Source organism: Hylobates moloch, unplaced genomic scaffold (assembly GCF_009828535.3).
Source record: "Hylobates moloch isolate HMO894 unplaced genomic scaffold, HMol_V3 SCAFFOLD_3, whole genome shotgun sequence".
Classification (NCBI taxonomy): domain Eukaryota; kingdom Metazoa; phylum Chordata; class Mammalia; order Primates; family Hylobatidae; genus Hylobates; species Hylobates moloch.
The window spans coordinates 37,771,736-37,785,289 of record NW_026652278.1 but is presented as its reverse complement, the minus strand read 5'-3'; the positions used below and the strand labels follow the sequence as shown (position 1 = coordinate 37,785,289).

General features: G+C 39.1%; 1 protein-coding gene across 10 annotated transcripts in view; it reads left to right on the top strand.

Moving 5' to 3' along the window:
* CC2D2B (coiled-coil and C2 domain containing 2B) overlaps positions 1-13,554 on the top strand; it is a 150,196-nt gene that overhangs the window by 27,222 nt on the left and 109,420 nt on the right. For 7 of the 10 annotated variants that reach the window (XM_058436153.1, XM_058436151.1, XM_058436149.1 and 4 more), the window contains exons 7-9: positions 9,962-10,163; positions 10,537-10,673; positions 10,765-10,893. In XM_058436153.1, coding sequence (XP_058292136.1) covers positions 9,962-10,163; positions 10,537-10,673; positions 10,765-10,893 — 468 coding nt within the window. The remainder of the gene's footprint in view (positions 1-9,961; positions 10,164-10,536; positions 10,674-10,764; positions 10,894-13,554) is intronic. The other 3 variants (XM_058436150.1, XM_058436159.1, XM_058436152.1) reach the window with 2 other exon arrangements.

Sequence of the window (13,554 nt, the reverse complement as noted above, 5' to 3'; positions counted from 1 at the left end):
ATTCTCAGTAGTTCTACATAATGTCTTTTGACACCTCGGTCCCTCCAGATCCCTCAGGTCCCCCTGTCAAGTCCCTCTGGGACCCCCATTTGCCTTCCTACTTCCACCTCCCAGTCTCTTCCAGTCACCTTTCTTTGCATTCTGCTCCAGTCCTTTCATTCTCATTTTGTTATTGTTGTTTTTCGCACAATTAAAAAAAAAAACTCTTAAAATTTTGAACAAGTAAAACATACACAGTATAAAAACGTAATGCAGAAAGCCACAAGGAAGAAAATAAAAATCACCTGAAATCTCACTGCCCTAAGATAGTCACTATTATCATTTTTTCATACTTTTCTCTATGCTTAGCCCTGTACATGCACACACACAGTTTTTATTACTATTATACTTTAAGTTCTGGGATACATGTGCTGAACTTGCAGGTTTGTTACATAGGTATACACGTGCCATGGTGGTTTGATTGCACCCATCAACCCATCATCTACATTAGGTATTATCTTAATGCTATCCCTCCCCTTGCCCCCCACCCCCTGACAGGCCCTAGTGTGTGATGTTCCCCTCCCTGTGTCCGTGTGTTCTCATTGTTCAACTCCTACTTATGAGTGAGAACATGCGGTGTTTGGTTTTCTGTTCCTGTGTTAGTTTCCTGAGAATGATGGTTTCCAACTTCATCCATGTCCCTGCAAAGGACACGAACTCATCCTTTTTTATGTCTCCATAGTATTCCATGGTGTATATGTGCCACATTTTCTTTATCCAGTCTATCATTGATGGACATTTGGGTTGATTCCAAGTCTTTGCTATTGTGAACAGTGCTGCAGTAAACATACGTGTGCATGTGTCTTTATAGTAGCATGATTTATAATCCTTTGGGTATATACCCAGTAATGAGATTGCTTGGTCAAATGGTATTTCTAGTTCTAGATCCCTGAGGAATCGCCACACTGTCTTCCACAATGGTGGAAGACACTCCCACCAACAGTGTAAACGTGTTCCTATTTCTCCCCATCCTCTCCAGCATCTGTTGTTTCCTGACTTTTTAATGATCGCCATTCTAACTGGCTGAGATGGTATCTTATTGTGGCTTTGATTTGCATTTCTCTAATTACCAGTGATGGTGAGCTTTTTTTTCAAATGTTTTCTGGCTGCATAAATGTCTTCTTTTGAGAAGTGTCTGTTCATATCCTTCGCTCACTTTTTGATGGGGTTGTTTTTTTCTTGTATATTTGTTTAAGTTCTTTGTAGATTCTGGATATTAGCCCTTTGTCAGATGAGTAGATTGCAAAAATTTTTTCCCATTATGTAGGTTGCCTGTTCACTCTGGTGATAGTTTCTTTTGCTGTGTGGAAGCTCTTTAGTTTAATTAGATCCCATTTGTCAATTTTGGCTTTTGTTGCCATTGCTTTTGGTGTTTTAGTTATAAATCCTTTGCCCATGCCTATGTCCTGAATATTATTGCCTAGATTTTCTTCTAGGGTTTTTATGATTTTAGGTCTTAACATTTAAGTCTTTAATCCATCTTGAATTAATTTTTATATAAGGTGTAAGGAAGGGGTCCAGTTTCAGTTTTTGGCATATGGCTAACCAGTTTTCCCAACACCATTGATTAAATTGGGAATCTTTACTGCATTGCTTGTTTTTGTCAGGTTTATCAAAGATCAGATGGTTGTAGATGTGTAGCGTTATTTCTGAGGCCTCTATTCTGTTCCATTAGTCTATATATCTATTTTGGTACCAGTACCATGCTGCTTGGTTACTGTAGCCTTGTAGTATAGTTTGAAGTCAGGTAGCGTGATGCCTCCAGCTTTGTTCTTTTTGCTTAGTATTGTCTTGGTTATCCAGGCTCTTTTTTGGTTCCATATGAAATTTAAAGTATTTTTTTCTAATTCTGTGAAGAAAGTCAATGGTAGCTTGATGGGGATAGCACTGAATCTATAAATTGCTTTGGGCAATGTGGCCATTTTCACGATATTGATTCTTCCTATCCATGAGCATGGAATGTTCTTCCATTTGTTTGTGTCCTCTTTTATTTCATTGAGCAGTGGTTTGTAGTTCTCCTTGAAGAGGTCCTTCACATCCCTTATAAGTTGTATTCCTAGGTATTTTATTCTCTTTGTAGCAATTGTGAATGGGAGTTCACTCATGATTTGACTCTCTGTTTGTCTGTTATTGGTGTATAAGAATGCCTGTGATTTTTGCACATTGATTTTGTATCCTGAGACTTTCCTGAAGTTGCTTATCAGCTTAAGGAGGTTTTGGGCTGAGACGATGGGGTTTTCTAAATATGTAGTCATGTCATCTGCAAACAGAGACAATTTGACTTCCTCTCTTCCTATTTGAATGCCCTTTATTTCTTTCTCTTGCCTGATTTCCCTGGTCAGAACTTCCAATACTATGTTGAATAGGAGTGGTGAGAGAGGGCATCCTTGTCTTGTGCCAGTTTTCAAAGGGAATGCTTCCAGCTTCTGCCCATTCAGTTTGATATTGGCTGTGGGTTTGTCATGAATAGCTCTTATATATGTTCCATCAATACCTAGTTTATTGGGAGTTTTTAGCATGAAAGGGTGTTGAATTTTATCAAAGGTCCTTTCTGCATCTATTGAGATAGTCATGTGGTTTTTGTCGTTGGTTCTGTTTATGTGACGGATTATGTTTATTGATTTGCATATGTTGAATCAGCCTTGCTTCCTGGGATGAAGCCCACTGATCGTGGTGGATAAGCTTTTTGAGGTGGTGCTGGACTTGGTTTACCAGTATTTTATTGAGGATTTTTGCATCGATGTTCATCAGAGATATTGGCCTGAAATTTTCTTTTTTTGTTGTGTCTCTGACAGGTTTTTGTATCAGGATGATGCTGGCCTCATAAAATGAGTTAGCGAGGAGTCTCTCTTTTTCTATTGTTTGGAATGGTTTCAGAGGGAATGGTACCAGATTTTCTTTGTATCTCTGGTAGAATTCGGCTGTGAATCTGTCTGGTCCTGGGCTTTTTATGGTTGGTAGGCTATTAATTATTGCCTCAATTTCAGAACTTGTTATTGGTCTACTCAGGGATTTGACTTCTTCCTGGCTTAGTCTTGGGAGGGTGTATGTGTCCAGGAATTTATCCATTTCTTCTAGATTTCCTAGTTTATTTGTGTAGGGGTGTTAATAGTATTGTCTGATGGTGTTTGTATTTCTGTGGAATCAGTGGTGACATCCCCTTTATCATTTTTTATTGTGTCTATTTGATTCTCCTCTCTTTTCTTCTTTATTAGTCTGGCTAGTGGTCTATTTTGTTAATCTTTTCAAAAACCAGCTCCTGGATTCATTGATTTTTTTGAAGGGTTTTTTGTGTCTCTATCTCCTTCAGTTCTGCTCTGATCTTAGTTATTTCTTGTCTTCTGCTAGCTTTTGAATTTGTTTGCTCATTCTTCTCTAGTTCTTTTAATTGTGATGTTAGGGTGTTGATTTTAGATCTTTCCTACTTTTTCCTGTTGGCTTCTTGTGCTATAAATTTCCCTCTAAACACTGCTTTAACTGTGTCCCAGATATTCCGGTACATTGTGTCTTTGTTCTCTTTGGTTTCAAATAACTTATTTATTTCTGCCTTAATTTCGTTACTTACCCAGTAGTCATTCAGGAACAGGTTGTTCAGTTTCCATGTAGTTGTGCAGTTTTGAGTGAGTTTCTTAATCCTGAGTTCTAATTTGACTGCACTGTGATCTGAGAGACTGTTATGACTTCCATTCTTTTGCATTTGCTGAGGAGTGTTTTACTTCCAATTATGTGGTCAATTTTAGAATAAATGCGATGTGGTGCTGAGAAGAATGTATATTCTGTTGATTTGGGGTGAAGAGTTCTGTAGATGTCTGTTAGGTCCACTTGGTCCAGAGCTGAGTTCAAGTCCTGAATATCCTTGTTAATTGTCTGTCTCATTCATCTGTCTAATATTGACAGTGGGGTGTTAAAGTCTCCCACTATTATTGTGCAGGAGTCTAAGTCTCTTTGTAGGTCTCTAAGGACTTGCTTTATGAATCGGGGTGCCCCAGTGTTGGATGCATATATATATATGTATATATTTAGGATAGTTAGCTCTTCTTGTTGCATTGATCCTTTCCATTATGTAATGCCCTTCTTTGTCTTTTTTCATCTTTGTTGGTTTAAAGGCTGTTTTATCAGAGACTAGGATGGCAACCCCTGCTTTTTTTTGCTTTCCATTTGCTTGGCAAATCTTCCTCCATCCCTTTATTTTGAGCCTGTGTGTGTCTTTGCATGTGAGATGGGTCTCCTGAATATAGCACACCAATGGGTCTTGACTCGTTATCCGATTTGCCAGTCTGTATCTTTTAATTGGGGCATTGAGCTCATTTACATTTAAGGTTAATATTGTTATGTGTGAATTTGATCCTGTCATTATGATATCAGCTAGCTGGTTATTTTGCCCATTAGTTGATGCAATTTCTTCATAGTGTCAGTGGTCTTTACAATTTGGTATGTTTTTGCAGTGGCTGGCACTGGTTTTTCCTTTCCATATTTAGTGCTTTTTTCAGGAGCTCTTGTAAGTCAAGCCTGGTGGTGACAAAATCTCTCAGCATTTGCTTGTCTGTAAAGGATTTTATTTCTCCTTTGCTTATGAAGTTTAGTTTGGCTGAATATGAAATTCTGGGTTGAAAATTCTTTTCTTTAAGAACGTTGAATATTGGCCCCCACTCTTTTCTGGCTTGTAGGATTTCTGCATAGAGATCCACTGTTAGTCTGATGGGCTTCCCTTTGTGGGTAACTTGACCTTTCTCTCCGGCTGCCCTTAACATTTTTTCCTTCATTTCAACCTTGGTGAATCTGGCGATTATGTATCTTGGGGTTGCTCTTCTCGAGGAGTATCTTTGTGGTATTCTCTGTATTTCCTGAATTTGAATGTTGGCCTGTCTTGCTAAGTTGGGGAAGTTCTCTTGGATAATATCCTGAAGAGTGTTTTCCAACTTAGTTCCATTCTCCTCATCACTTTCAGGTACACCAATCAAATGTAGGTTTGGTCTTTTCACATAGTCCCATATTTCTTAGAGGCTTTGTTCATTTCTTTTCATTCTTTTTTCTCTAATCTTGTCTTCATGCTTTATTTCATTAAGTTGATCTTCAATCTCTGGTATCCTTTCTTCTGCTTGATCAATTCAGCTATTGGTACTTTTGTATGCTTCACGAAGTTCTTGTGCTGTGTTTTTCAGCTCCATCCGGTCATTTATGTTCTTCTTTAAACTGGTTGTTCTAGTTAGCAATTCCTCTAACTTTTTTTCAAGGTTCTTATCTTCCTTGCATTAGGTTAGAATATGCTCCTTTAGCTCAGAGGAGTTTGTTATTACCCACCTGCTGAAGCCTACTTCTGTCAATTCGTCAGACTTATTCTCTGTCCAGTTTTGTTCCCTTGGTGGTGAGGAGTTGTGATCCTTTGGAGGAAAAGAGGCATTCTGGTTTTTGAAATTTTCAGCCTTTTTCTGCTGTTTTTTGCGTGGATTTATCTACCTTTAGTCTTTGATGTTGGTGACCTTCGGATGGGGTTTCTGTGTAGACATCCTTTTTGTTGATGTTGATGCTATTCCTTTCTGTTTGTTAGTTTTCCTTGTAAGAGACTCTTCTGCTGCAGGTCTGCTGGAGTTTGTTGGAGGTCCACTCCAGACCCTGTTTGCCTGGGTATCACCAGCAGAGGCTACAGAACAGCAAAGATTGCTGCCTCTTCCTTCCTCTGGAAGCTTCGTCCTAGAGGGGCACCCACCAGATGCCAGCCAGAGCTCTCCTGTATGAGGTGTCTGTCGACCCGTGCTGGGAAGTGTCTCCCAATCAGGAGGCACAGGGGTCAGGGAACCACTTGAGGAGGGAGTCTGTCCCTTAGCAGAGCTCGAGCACTGTGCTGGGATATCTGCTGCTCTCTTCAGAGCTGGCAGGCAGGAACATTTAAGTCTGCTGAAGCTGTGCCCACAGCCGCCCCTTCCCCCAAGTGCTCTGTCCCAGGAGATGGGAGTTTTATCTATAAGCCCCTGACTGGGGCTACTGCCTTTCTTTCAGAGATGCCCTGCCCAGAGAGGAGGAGTCTAGAGAGGCAGTTTGGCTATAGCAGCTTTGCCAAGCTGCTGTGGGCTCTGCCCAGTTTGAACTTCCCCATGGCTTTGTTTACACTGTAAGGGGAAAACCCACCTACTCAAGCCTCAGTAATGGCGGGCGCCCCTTTCCCCACCAAGCTTGAGCGTCCCAGGTCGACTTCAGACTGCTGTGCTGGCAGTAAGAATTTCAAGCCAGTTGATCTTAGCTTGCGGGGCTCTGTTGGGGTGAGATCCACAAAGCTAGACCACATGGCTCCCTGGCTTCAGCCCCCTTTCCAGGGGAGTGAATGGTTCTGTCCTGTTGGAGTTCCAGGCACCACTGGGATATGAAAAAAAAAAACAAACAAAAAACAAACAAACAAAAAAACCTCCTGAAGCTAGCTCAGTGTCTGCCAAACAGCCACCCAGTTTTGTATTGAAACCCAGGGCCCTGGTGGCATAGGCCCCCAAGGGAATCTCCTGGTCTGCAGGTTGAGAAGACCATGGGAAAAGTATTCCTCATGGCACAGTCCCTCATGGCTTCCCTTTGCTAGAGGAGGGAGTTCCCCGACCCCTTATGCTTCCTGGGTGAGGCGATGCCCCACCCTGCTTCTGCTCATCCTCTGTAGGCTGCACCGACTGTCTAACCAGTCCCAGTGCGATCAGCCAGGTACCTCAGTTGGAAATGTAGACATCACCGGCCTTCTGCGTTAGTCTTGCTGGGAGCTGCAGACTGGAGCTATTCCTATTCCACCATCTTGCCAGCCACCAGAGTTTTTTGTTTGTTTTGTTTTGTTTTGTTTTGTTTCGAGATGAAGTCTTGGTTTGTCACCCAGGCTGGAGTGCAGTGGCACAACCTCAGCTCACTGCAACCTCTGTCTCCTGGCTTCAAGCGATTCTCCTGCCTCAGCCTCCCGAGTACCTAGGATTACAGGAGTGTGCCACCACACCTGGATAATTTTTGTATTTTTAGTAGAGATGGGGTTTCGCCATGTTGGCCAGGCTGGTCTCAAACTCCTGACCTCAGGTGATCCACCCACCTCGGCCTCCCAAAGTGTTGGGATTACAGGCATGAGCCACCACATCTGGCCACACAGTTTTATATAAACAGAATCACAGTAGTAAATGGCAATTCCATTTTTCCAGTTGCTCAGTTGAACCTTGGTCTCATCCTCAGATTTCCTTTTACTCACATGCTTGAAATCCAATTTCTCGCAAACCCTGTTGGTTCTGCCTTCAAAGTATTCCCAAATCGGACCCACTTTTCACCAGCCTCTTTGGTACTTCACTATAGCCTCTTGTCAGAATCACTGCCACTGTCTCCCTCTATATTCACTATTGTCCTTGTAGTCCATTTTCCATACCATACAGTCATCACAGTGACCCTGTTAAAATCTAAGACTGATTTTTTTTTTGCTTGCACTTTCTAATGGTTTCCTACCTCATTCACAATAAAAGTCCTTACAGGGGCCTTAAAAATCTACATGACCTGGTCCCCTTAACACCTCTCTGACTTTATTTTATTTTTCAATACTCTCCCCTCTGTCCTTAACACCAGCCACATTGGCTTCCTTCCTGTTTCTCATTTACAGCAAGCTCCTGCCTCAGGGCTTTTGTACCGAGGTGTCTGCCTAGAAAGCTCTTTCCTTTTCTGTAAGCTGCGTCCCCCACTAACTTTGGATTTCTGTTCAAATGACATATTATTAAAGATGCTATGCCTGACAACCCTATCTAAAATAGTACCCCCAACCTACCCAGCCCAGCATTCTCTATCCTCTTACCCTGCTTTATTTTCTTCAGAACACTTATTACCGCTTGACATGTATTTCTGTGTCTATTTGTTTATTTTCTTCCTGGAATATATTAGGCACACAATGAATATTTGAATGAATATTGATTAAATGGGTATCAAACTTTCCTATGCTCTTAATCAGTCATCTGACTTCCCAGCATCCCACAATTTGGGTTAAGATAGGCTTTTCTGGAAAAACAAAAGCAGGCCGTGTCTCTGATCCTCCCACCCAGCAGAGTATGCCAGGGCTAGGTGCTGTGGCTGTGGCCACTTTTCCTTCTTGTAGGGCAGGCATAAAGATATTAGGTCAGTAGGAGTAAAGAGTGGGGTAAATGGGCTTCTTGGGTATGAGGAAGTCAAGGTTTAGATGTGAGCTGTTTAGAGAAGTTGTTTGGAAAAGCTATCTGCCCTGCAGCTAGTGACTACTGTCCCCATCACAGAAAGGAGAATGCTACTCCTTTTGTAAGAGGCCGAGTTTGAGTGTGGCACCTTCCTGCTGGGAGAAAGGGGAGCCCTCGTTCCAGATATCTCATCTGGGCAACCCAGAGTGAGGCCTGGGGTTACTTTCAGAAGGTTCTGCTTGTCACACCACAGTTAACAAGGCATGTTCCTGTGAGAAGGGGCAGGGACACTACCCCTTTTTTACTGCCCAAAACTCACTTGTATCCATCTAGACTTTTATCTTCTGACCCCATTCACCCTATCACACAATAGCCAACAGCACACACATTGCTCTGCTGTGAGCTGCATAGTGAAGACCAAGAAAGTGATCTGGGATAGCAGCTGGACTCAGACTAAGTGAGGAACAGTTGAGCAGGTAGGACTTGTATTGGTCTAGATCACAGCTTTTCTCAAGCTAAAAATATAGGCAGATTGGGTAGGGCTCATTAAAAAAAAGACCCACAGAGTCATAACTGAGAGGCTAGAGTCCAAGATGAGAGCCCGACGTAGTCTACCATCTGGGCAGACCTTAGCTCTGAAGGCAGGTGGAAAGCCCTGGCCCACACAAGGGGTGTTATAAGGGAAGCTTGGTTATGAGAGCTCCAGTTGGAGCAAAGAGGCCTTTGTAGTCTATGACTGGAATCTTCAAAGACAGCCCCCATGTGGAGATCCCCCAAACCTTGCTCCTAGATGTTGGCATACTTTATTTGAATTCTGAAAAGGATATCACGAAGATTTCTGGATATAAAATATTATCCTGATTTCATGGCAGCGATATAGGAGGGAGGGTATGATGATATCATTTTATATGAACCTAGTTGATGTTTAATGACATTACTTATTTAACTTTGTCAGTATTGATCGAGGCCATGTAGGATTATTTAGTCAAAGAAATTCTGTGATTAACTTTTTAAATTTTATTATTTACCCTAAATGTGTGTTTTTGAGAATCGAGGGATTTTTGTCTGACTCACACACTGTCTCTGTTGTTCAGTATGTGTATATTTCAAATTAGACAGATAAAATCATCCAAAATAATGATTTTGCTTTCATGAATAGACTCATTAAATTTATGAGTATGATATATTCATTTTAATATTTAGTAATGTATCTGTTTCCACATCTATGTTCAAATTGTTTATAACCTTTATATATATCATATATCAGAATTTCACTGTAATCACTCTGCTAGACTTCTATGCTGAGTCTTTACTTCTCTTTCTTCTTTTTTTTTTCATGAATACCTTGTAGAAAAAATCATGCCTACTCTACAGCACTTTAGGTGGTACTGTTTTCTGAATGATGGGGAAAAAAAGGATTTAGGGTCACATGGTCTGATATCTTTGGACCCTGCCCTACACTGTATATTCTCAGTAGTTGAAATATTACAGTTCAGTATCTCTGAACATTTTCCATAGGGAAGAAAGGGCTATTTCAGCAGTCTTTCAGTGAAGAATTGCAAAGATGGGCTATAGAAAAATCATGTTATATAATACTAAACCTTAAATGAGTTCTAAATTCAGTGAAATTTCATTGTAACACAAGTTCGGCTAGAACTTGGTCTGTGGGTGGCAGGATCAGACGCACAGTTCACAGTAATGTTCCAGTACATTTCATTTATTTGCATATTAATCATTGGAGACAAGCATGTTAACTTATTTTTCTTTTTGGTATTCAGCAGAGAGCAGTAAACCATAGTTATCCCAAATGCTTTTCACTTGGTGTTGATTTACAAAGTGTTGCTGAGAGTGAAGATGAAGAGTTTATGAAAGAATTCATTTTGACAGATTTACTCAAAGTAAAAGCTGCTGACTATGAAGATGATCAAGAACAAATAAAAAAACAGAAGGCAAATATTTTTGTACCAAGTAGTTCTCCAGGTAACATTCTTTTCCAGTAAAATATTCAAGTCATTAATGAATTGTGTTATGGGATAATAGCTTTTCTGTATGCTGGATAAATAAAAAGTACTAATCTAAAATTATAGTAACTTTTCTATATTTGTTTTTTATGACTTCCCTGAATTAAGGGAACTGATTAAGAGAACTCATTCTTCATTTAAAAAATGTATATATATAGGCATATATATTTTTATATATATATATATATTTAGAGAGAGAGAAAGTGAGAGAGAGGCTTTCTGCTAGACTTTAGTAGTAGGGTGTAATTATAGTTATTTGTACTACTTATTTGGTCAATATCCATTTAATATTTTGGACTTTAAAGTAATATCTAAGTTTTATTGTTATTAAGTGGTCAACCAGCGCAAACTACCAAAAGATATGATGCCACGTATTTTAGAAGATGAAGGATTCTATATTCAGAGAAAGCCAGAAATATATAAAAAGACCTGCAACAAAATGGAAAATCGCCTGCTTAAACTAAAAGAGGCAAGTGCACCAGCTAACAAGTTAAAACACTGGCTACTATGTGACTTATTTATCAAAATACTGAATTACTATACTTAAATATTTTTAATAGGGAAAATGTTGGTTTGGAGAAAGTGGAGAAATAATGTCATTACCTACACCTATTAAACAGTCATGGAATTTCAGACTAAACGTAAGGAAGGAACCTTTAAATCCATTACTTAAGACCATATACAGGAAGGTAACCAACAACAATTTATTTGTAATTATGGTTAAAATTCTTGTAATATCAATTATAGCTGGTGGTTTTGTGGTATTGATTTATCCTTTAAAAATACTAAGTCTACTAATATAATGTCTAAATCATGATGAAATGTTAAATAGCCCTTAAAATTATAGTGCCAAGGAATATTGAATGATATGGGGAAATGCTCAAAATAAAATCTGAAGTGAAAAAAGCAGAATGCAAAATTATGTATGATGCTAATTTTACAAAAATAATGAATAAATTAATGATACTCAAGGTAACCACTGTTATAACTTCTACCACTGTACATTACTCTTGTCTATTAGTTTTACCTATTTTATATAAATGGAATAATAGAATAGGTACCCTATACTGTTGTATACAGCAATAGCTTGTTCATTTCTGTTGCTGTATAGAACTCCATAGTATGAAAAGTATATTTATTTATTAACCATTCTTTTATTGATGGATATAAGTTACATCCAGTTTTGACTATTACTAATAACACTGCCATGAAAATTTGCACATCTTCTGATAACTGTGTGTGTATGCATTTTCTGTTGGGTAAATATCTCAGAGTAGAAATGCTGGGTTATAGGTTTGTATATGTTTAGTTTTACTATATAGTGCCAAATGATTTTCTAAAGTGGTTGTACCAAACTATACACAAACTAAGAAGTGTGTGAGAGTTTCAGCTGCTTTATATTCCTGTCAACATTTGGTATTATCTATCTTTTAAATCATAGCCATTCTGGTGTACATAAGTTGTATTTCATTGAAGTTTTAATCTGCATTTCCCTAATGACTAATGAAACTGAACACCTTTTCATGTCTGTTGGTTATTAGGACAGCCTCTGTTATGAAAGCTTGGTTAAGACTTTTACCCATTTTTTTCTTATTGGATTGTCTGCTTTTTCTTGTTGATGTGTTGATTTCTGGATGTGAGCCCTCATATAATCTACTCTATGGCTAATCTTCTCACTGTCTGTATTAGTCCTTTCTCACATTGCTATAAAGAAATACCTGAGACTGGGTAATTTATAAATAAAAGAGGTGTAATTGGCTCATGATTCTACAGGCTGTACAGGAAGCATGATGCTGGCATCTGCTTGGCTTCTGGGGAGGCCTCAAGAAACTTCTGGGAGGCCTCAGGAAACTTGCAATCATGGTGGAGGGCAAAGAGGGAGCTGGCACTTCACAAGTCCAGAGTAGGAAGAAGAAAGAGAAGAGGGGAGGTGCCATCCACTTTTAAATGACTAGCTCTCATGAGAACTCTATCACTAGAACAACCCCAAGGGGATGGTGTTAAACCATTCATAAGGACCCACCCCCATGATCCAATCACTTTGCACCAAGCCCCACCTCCAACATTGGGGATTACAGCTCAACATGAGATTCGGGTGGACACAGATCCAAACCATATCACTCTCTTAATTGTGCTTTTTGATGGGATATTCTTAATTTTAATGTAGTATAATTTAATATTTTCTTTTTCTTTAGGGTTAGCACCTTTTATATCCTATTTAAGAAACTGTGCTTACTCTAGGTCCCAAAAGTATTCTTCTGTTTTTATTCTAAAAAGCTTATTGTTGTACCTTTCTCATTTAGAGTTACCACCCATCTGGAAAGTACTTACTAGGTATAGCGTTAGGTAGGGGGACATATTTCATTTTATCCACATGGATATCCAATTGACTTAGTACCATTTATTGAAAAAAATCAATAAACCTTTTCTCATTATAATTCATTGTCATCTTTGACATTAGTCAGCTGACCATCTATGTCTTTAAAAATAAAGGACTAGTCAATGGAAAGACATCCCATGTTCATGGGTTAGAAGACTTCATATTGTTAAAAATATCCATACTACCCAAAGTGATCTGCAGACTTAGAGCAATCCATTTCAAACTCTCAATGACATTTTTTTTACAGAAATGGAAAAAAATCCAATAATAAGGAACCACAAAGGACCTTCAAGGTAGAAGCTTTATATTCCTGACTTCAAAATATATTACAAAGCTACATTAATCAAAACAGGATGGTAATGGCATAAAGACAGACATATGGACCAGTGGAACAGAATGAAGAGCCCAGAAATAAACTCACGTATATACAGTCAAATGATCTTCAAGAGGGTGCCAAGACTACACAATGGGGAAAAGATAGTCTCTTCAGCAAATGGTGCTGGGAAGACTGGACATCCACATGCAAAAGAATGAAATCAGACCTTTATCTTACATCATACACAAACATCAACTCAAGATGGAGTAAAGACTTAAAAACAAGACCTGAAACTATAAAACTCCTAGATGAAAACATGGAGGAAAGCCTTTATAACATTGTTCTTGGCAGTGGTTTCCTGGATATGACACCAAAAGCATAGGCAGCAAAACAAAAATAGAGAAGCGAGACTACAACAAACTAAAATGCATCTGTTGCAGTAAAGGAAACAATCACCAGAGACAGAAGGCAACCTATGGAATGGGAGAAAATATTCGCAAACCATATATCTGATAAGAGATTGAAATCCAAAATATATAAGGAACTTATTCAACTCAGTAATGAATTAAAAAATGGGAAAAGGACTTGAATAGACATTTCTCCAAAAAAAACCAAAGATGCATACAAATGGCCAACAGACATATAAAATATGCC